Source organism: Olea europaea, chromosome 15, assembly GCF_002742605.1.
Source record: "Olea europaea var. sylvestris chromosome 15, O_europaea_v1, whole genome shotgun sequence".
In the NCBI taxonomy this organism is placed as follows: Eukaryota; Viridiplantae; Streptophyta; class Magnoliopsida; order Lamiales; family Oleaceae; genus Olea; species Olea europaea.
Window position 1 is genome coordinate 26158522 of NC_036251.1, and position 7693 is coordinate 26166214.

The 7693-nt window shown below is 33.1% G+C and overlaps 1 protein-coding gene and 1 pseudogene across 1 annotated transcript; one reads left to right on the plus strand and one right to left on the minus strand.

The window, feature by feature from the left end:
- Positions 1 to 2505: 2505 nt before the first annotated feature.
- On the plus strand, positions 2506 to 4024 carry LOC111410663 (BURP domain protein USPL1-like). Its single transcript, XM_023041114.1, has 3 exons — positions 2506 to 2628; positions 2733 to 2834; positions 3058 to 4024. Exons 2-3 carry the CDS (start codon positions 2778 to 2780, stop codon positions 3871 to 3873), a joined length of 873 nt encoding a protein of 290 aa, XP_022896882.1. The 5' UTR covers positions 2506 to 2628; positions 2733 to 2777; the 3' UTR covers positions 3874 to 4024.
- Positions 4025 to 5018: 994 nt separating this feature from the next.
- Positions 5019 to 6973, minus strand: LOC111411465 (annotated as a pseudogene).
- Positions 6974 to 7693: the final 720 nt, after the last annotated feature.

Sequence of the window (7693 nt, forward strand, 5' to 3'; positions counted from 1 at the left end):
AATAATTATATAATATTTATTACATATAAAAAAGTAAAGTATTATTGAAATAATTGAATTATACGGGGGTTAAAATCTTCTAAAAAATGATTTTCCCTTGATGAGATATTTTAATATAATAATTATAGATAGATGCACGCTCGAATGACTCAGTTTCTTTGCCTAGAAATCTTCGGTAGGTATTTGTTCCCCATATTTGTAATTTCACTTGGAAATTAAAACTTTTATTGAAAGCTTAAATAATTAAGATAATTATTTTTTATATGATACTATTTTGAATTATCTTTATCTAAAATTTAAATTATTAAATAAAAATAAATAAATTTATTTAAAGTTTATCATCGACCAAGTCGTTTGCTAAAAAAGAAATGGAGAAGCTCCTATGCTTTGTAAAATGAATTGAGGACCACCAGATTTGAGGTGTTGACCAATAAGAAGAATATTATTGATTACCTTGTTGAAGATTATATGCACCATCCATATTGGATTCTTGACTTCAGTCTGAGGCGCACTTGAAGAAATGCTATTGGTAAATAGTCACAATTTTAGCAATAAAAGCCTTTCATCTTTCTTGGTATGAGCATTAGTTATAGATCGATTGAGTTAAGATAAATCCGTATTAATGTTCGGTACGCACTATCTTTTGTCAGATTGATTGATATAACATAAACCCATATAAGTTCATTATTAATTCTTGAAGTTGTACAATCGAGTGATTTGATTATGATATTAAAGCATAGTTTGGTGCAAAGCAATTCTTAAAAAAGTAGAACTCATCCATGTATCCCCACTCATGATTCAGCTATAGGAATCTTCAAATTGTCAACTTCTGAACAGCACAAACCATACACATGCTACACGTATCTTTAATCAAAAACTAAAAAGTCATTACTTTAATCTTCATAGTTGAAGCAGCTTTTGAAACATCATCTACATGAATGTGAAATGTCTACTCATCTTCTGCAAGTTTATCCAAAATCTTAACATTTTTATGTTGGATTGCATTTTGACATTGCAGAATTTGTCAGCTGATTTAAATATTCGAGTCTTCTAGATTTTGGTTAGATTTTATTTTATTTTTTAATCAAAAGTTAAATAAGTACATAACTTTTAGAGTAAATTCAATCAACCATTTGTTACACTCTTGTTCCTAATTTCTAGAACTTGATACCCATGTCCTCTGCCAAAAAACATTTATCTGAACGTTAAGTCACATGGCGATGTTGGGTTGAAAGATTAAAATCATTAAAACACGGTCACTTCAACTTCCATTTAAATTTTGAATAGGGTAAAATTCTTAGCGTTTTTGAAACATATCCTTGCCTGAATTCATCTTTGACATCACGTGAAGGACGCGAAAGCTATTTGACGTTCACATAAACGTTTTTTTCTTGTTAGTTCGAGACGTGGATGATGTAATTTTAAAAGATTGTGATTTTTACGAAATATTAGAAACCCCTTATGATATTTACCTAACTTTTACAAATGAGCGACTGTAAAACTTAAATTTAAAACTTTTATTTGTCCTGATACTAAGAATTTTATTAAAATATATCGTCTATATTTTAAAATAATAAAAAATAAATAAAATTATTTATTTAAATTACGTCTTTATCGGGATTGACAGGCCTTAATTTCAAAGTTGTCCTTAATGGGATGTCACCACTAACCTTGGCAATTACTGTGGACACAAATGACTTTGTTTAATGATGTGGTAATGGGTTAGGACAAGCGCATTTGTTTTATTCGATAACCCATGTTTTTACACTGTTTGATTGTGTACAATAAATTTTTAAATAGTGCCATTACTATAGAATTTTAATGCAAGTTGATTGTCCATGCTAATTAAAATACATAAAATAATACGAATTAAAGGAACATCATGTTCTGGCCCCCCAAAGTTGACCTCCCAATACGACATCTAGAAGCTGTCTATTTTTTTTATTATTTTTTTTTTCGTTTTTTTTAATGATAAAGACACACACATATACATACAGTGTATCACAGAGTCCAATTGCTTTACAAAAGAAAGACAATAAGTGCAACATATTTTTGATGCATGTTAATTTCCACAATGTCACTATTGTTGATTGCCACTGGACCTACTAGTGGGAAGAGACAATTTAATCATAATGAAAATTAAGAAATGTTAGTTTTAACTTTTAAGTGGATCTAGCCATGCACAAATTAATCATAATTTTATTTTACTGGTTTTTAATTAGGTTTAAATATGTAGAATTTAGTTCTTGCAATAACGCGAAGAGAGTTACTTTTAATATTTAAAAAAAACAGATATTCCAAAAAAATTTTAGAGGTTTTAACTTTTAACTACACTGATTACATCTCCTGATGTGAATATTATAAAGAGAAGTAAATTGTAACGAGCCTGATTAACTCTTGAGATACTTCTTCGATCCGAGCCATATGGTCGCAGGCAGGGTTGACCAGTATTAACCCATTGACAAATAATTTAAATAATATCCAATCAAGACTTGTATATGAACTCCTACTCAGCAGATAGGGACACAAAGTATTGAATACCATTTTCCAACCATCAAAATAGAATCAAACTCCATTAGGGCATTTCAATATTATCTGGAAAATCACTGTACAAGGCATCAGCATGAGGTTTTATTTAATGGAATTTCCTTGTTTTTAGCTCTGTGCATATCACTACCTAATACTAAATAGTTTAACTTGCTTTTTAAGTCATTATTTTGGTGTTATTGCAGAAGCTGAAGATTGTTGAAGATAGAACAGATTTAACAAAAGAAAATATGGGTTTTGGATTTGGTTTTCTTGTCCACCTTTTTTGCTCACTACTTGTGTTGCAGGTAATGTTTTGTTCCTTCTTTCTGCACTATAACTCCATAAACTGCATGTATTTTTTGCTAAATTTTAAGCCATGGAATTTTAGATTTCAAGTGAACTTATGTTGATTTATTGATTTGTTGATGAATAGCTGTGTTTTGAGTTTGAGTACATCGTATGCTTTTGTATTCGAATTCTTTCCTTTTTCAGACTACGAACTTTTATCTAATTTTGACACCATTGCAGCTTCTCGAGATGACTGAAGTATATGGGGAAAATATCGAAAGAGTGGGTTATAATAATCATCTTCGAATTCATGCCGGTAGGGATGAAAATTCTGGGAAGAATTTACATGAATATTCAATGTCACATACGAATCACTTGGATCCTGAACTAAATGTGTTCTTTTATATCAATGAACTTAAAGTTGGGAAGAAAATGCCTATCTACTTCCCAATAAAGGACCCTTCAACCTCTCCCCCTTTACTGTCCAAAGAAGAATCTGATTCTATTCCCTTCTCATCAGAAAAACTTCCCTATATTCTTCAACTATTCTCCTTTCTAAAGGGCTCAAAACAAGCCAAAGCAATGGAAAATACCCTTCAACATTGTGAATTCCCACCCCTTAAAGGAGAAACCAAGTTTTGTGCCACCTCTTTGGAATCCATGCTCGACTCAACTAGATCCATATTCGGATTCAAGGTCAAATTTAAAGTTCTTACAACGACTCATCTTACAAAGTCCATTACCCTTCTGCAAAATTATACTATCTTGGAAGTGCCCGAGGAGATTTTAGCTCGTAAAATAGTGGCATGTCACACGTTGCCTTATCCTTACACGGTTTTTTATTGCCATAGCCAAGAAAGTGATAACAAGTTGTTTAAGGTTTCATTGGTTGGGGAAGATGGAGGAAGAGTGGAAGCTGCTGCAATTTGCCACATGGATACCTCACATTGGGATCCCGAACATGTCTCGTTTCGCGTGCTGAAAACTCGACCAGGTGCCTCTCCGGTGTGCCATTTCTTCCCAGCTGATAACCTTATTTGGATTCCAGTAGTCTAGTTACAGAAGTGTGCATGTTTATATGTGTGTTATAGCACAAAATGCTATAGGCATGAAATACTTTTATCTTATTATGATGGTTGTATCTTAAAGAAGCTGTGTAATCCTGTGTTTGCAATGCTACGGGAGGTTTTTGGGCAAAATCTTTTGAATAGAAGTTACATTTTTACTTATAAGTTAAAATAAATGCTTATGTTGAAAATAAATTAACAACTTTAGTTTTAGAAAAGTTATCTCGTATATTCAAGAAAAAATGGTGGAAAACCCCCACATATTAAACAAAAACAACAAAAAAAAATGTATAATTTAAGTACATTCTTGGAGCAAGTGTTCCTAGACGAGAGATGTACATTCTTGTATAAAAGAACATGACACACGAACTGTATCAGTTCGTGCACCTGGAAAGAGGGAAAAAAAAAATAAAAATTGAGGTGATGAAAAAAGTGAAATCAAATTAGCTGATTTGAATTGATGGAAGCATCATAAGTACCTTTGGTGAGTCCACATGAATTGCATAAACAAACTATAGTATAATTGTATAAATACCCATGCTTTAAAACCCGGACTAGACGTTGACCCAGAAAACATGAAAGGTTAAGGATTCAACCGGGATGCAACCGGCAAGCCCAAAGCGGTTTTCAAAACACTGATAAATACACAGTAGCTGAAATTGATCATTGACTCGAGTTATTAATCCTCATCTGAAGGATTAATTATGAACTCAGCATGCATATGCCAGTTTCTGGTTTCCAATAAGAAAGAACATAAAAAAGATAATTGCAGAACACAAGACATATCACGTTCACCTTTGAAATATCCTAAAATGTATATCTGTAAGACGTGTTGTGCCAACAAAAGATCTCATTTTCTAGGAAAGCTAGTACAGGTTCAATACAAAAGCAAGTGATCAATAGAGATTTCTATTTGTTATGTACATTGGCCCCTTGAAAAAGTTAAAATCACTTTTTTGAACTTGTAAGATTTCCATCTCCAAGAACGAGAGAAAAGTTGTAAATGTTTTTCAAGAGGCACCAGGGAATACCATAATAGAACTCTTAAGAGTGACTTAAAATAAATTACTAGGTCTACGTTGTTTTCATTTTCCATCCCTCTTTTATGTATCTTACCATCAAAAATCTTATTATTTATCCCTTTACTTCCACTTCTACCAAGGGAAGACAAAAATAACTCATTCTGAGACAATTAGCGCAATTAGTGTCATTCTTTAGGAGGATAGACATACCATAGTTTTGGCGCGCCATTGTAAACCCATGAATTGCCTTTAGTAGGGAACCAAAATTCATAGACTTTAGCGATCCCATATGCCTGACACAAAAGGTAAAATCCATAATTCAGGGTCCAAATTTGTTGAAGTGTATCAAAAGGTGTAGTTTGCTCCCAAATGAAATAATCAACTGCAAATTCGTTGGTCTAGATTGAACCGCAGAACACCCGTGAATATTAGTCGGATAAGAAAGAAGTTGCCATTTACTTTGGCAACAGCAAGGGAGACGCAGCCTACATGCAGATAATTCTGTTTTATTTTTTCTGTTGGGAAGGGGGCGCTGTTTATCCCAAGGTTTGAGAACTAGCATGCTCAAAGTTAAGTTATGTAATTTTTCAGACTATATATAAACAGATTATTTCTTTGTGCATCAGCCCCATTTTTTATGAGTATGTAATAGTGATTTTTTGGAGAATGAATGGTTAAAAAGTAGGAAAAATCGTGAATTTACGTGTAAAATTATTCTATTGGAAGAATGCGATTGAAAATGAGTTTTTATATAATGAGACTCAAACAGTGTATAAAAGAGCCCAATATATTATCATTTCTCAAGCACAAGTTTGCTCGGATGTTGATACTGTAACTGAAAAGAGGAAAATGTAATAAGCTATTTCTCCGGTAAAAAATGTATACTTTGCAAGTCCAAGTTCCCCGTCTCCATGTACAAGAAAAAAGTAGCAAAGACGTTGCTTAAGTATTACATCTAGTACTCACACAATCTCAGTGTAACTCATTCTCCAAGCTGGAAAGCCTAGAAGGGATCGGGCAGGCCCATATATCAACATGAGAGCAGGTTCTGTTCCTCCCCATCCTAAAATCACCAAAAATATGTGAGTGAGTTTGTTAAATCGATAGAACTACTAGTTGGTGTTTATTTCTTTCGAATAATGAGGGGAAAAACAGATACGGAGTTGGGGAACATGGAAAACAGCAAACCTATAGATGTAAGAGCTTCAGCCATGTCAGATTCTTTCGGATTCAGCTTCTCTGCATTGGAACTTGAATAGTGCTTCTCAAAAAAGAAAAATAGCTGCTTTAGCAACTGCTTCTTTCCCATCAGAAAATGAAATGAGTTCGACATTCATGTACTTCTGACCATTTGTGGTAGTTTCCTGCACAAAGTTGGCTTAATTTTGCGCAAGCATCTATCCGTAATGGCATTCAGGTGACACAAAGGTACATTACACTGACATTTTTGTTTTTCTTATCTCCGATGGATTATTTCGCTTGGAAACAGGGATTATATTTTGCCGTATATAATCAGAAACAAATTATTTTATGATATTATAATTAATTATCTAGTAACCGAAAAATTGCACACAAATGCAGAGGCATTGTAGCTTGTATGGGATGTTTGTAAGCTAGAACAGAGAAAAAGTAGAACTGGAAGACATTACCTTGAACATTTTATCACTTTCGTAATGACTTCTTCTGAAGATTTCAGTACTCCCATACAACATGAGAATGGAATCACTATCATAATAATAGAAGTTGAAGAAAACATATTATTGAAACTTCTCAATGGTAATTTCATGGAGTCATGGCACATGTACCTTCCATATCATAGAGGCATACATTTTTCTAACCAATAACTGCTAGCCATCGCAATAGCTCAGGAACTTTTGGAGTCTGAAAAGCTTCTTCACTATCCATAACGATTGCCAGTTATTGAACTTTGCTGACATAAATGGTTTTATACCTCATCAAAAAACTACTCGAAATAAGATTTCTCTCCAGTGCATTATTCAGCCGCAGCAAAAAGTACAAAATGTTGACGATCACAAGAATGATGTGCCAGGGTAAACGACGCCCAACGTTGTCGTACTATGGGGAGTTCCTAAAAAAAAAAAAAAGGGAAAAGAAAAAAAGAAAAGATAGTTCTCAAATGCATTACTCAGCCGCAGATAAAAGTACCAAATGTTGACAATCAAATGCATGATGTGCCAGAGTAAACGATCTCTGAGATTACCACTCTAAAGATTATAAAAGACAAATTCATATCTTATGCATAATTAGATAAACAAAATTCATAAAGTTAGAAGCGGTTAACCTACATAGAAGCAACTAGCTAAGGACTATTTTCTGAGTCTGAATGCCCTATTGATAGATCATGTTGAAAAACCACTCACATAAATAGGACAGTGATCGAGACTAGCCTTCATTTATTTATTAATATTGGAAGTTACATATTCTCATATCATGATTTTGTGATTGAAAAAACACAAAGCGTGTATTGATAAACAAGTGAAGATAGAGATTTTTCAAGTTGTTCGAGTGACAAAGTTGACAGTGTTCTATTTTCTAATGATTAGCAGCATAGATAAACGGTTCTAAAGGATTGTTGCATAGTAAATTTCCAGCTCCAGATGTGTGAATCAAGACAAGCCAGTATACAAATAAATTTCTATAGAACAGATTGTGTTAATTTAAGAGTGGTTCAGGTCTTGAGACAACTGGTGTATGTGTCTTTACTATAAGAAACGGCAAATAAATCTAATTCTAAACTATTAGCTTTCAGTATAAATCTGCATATCA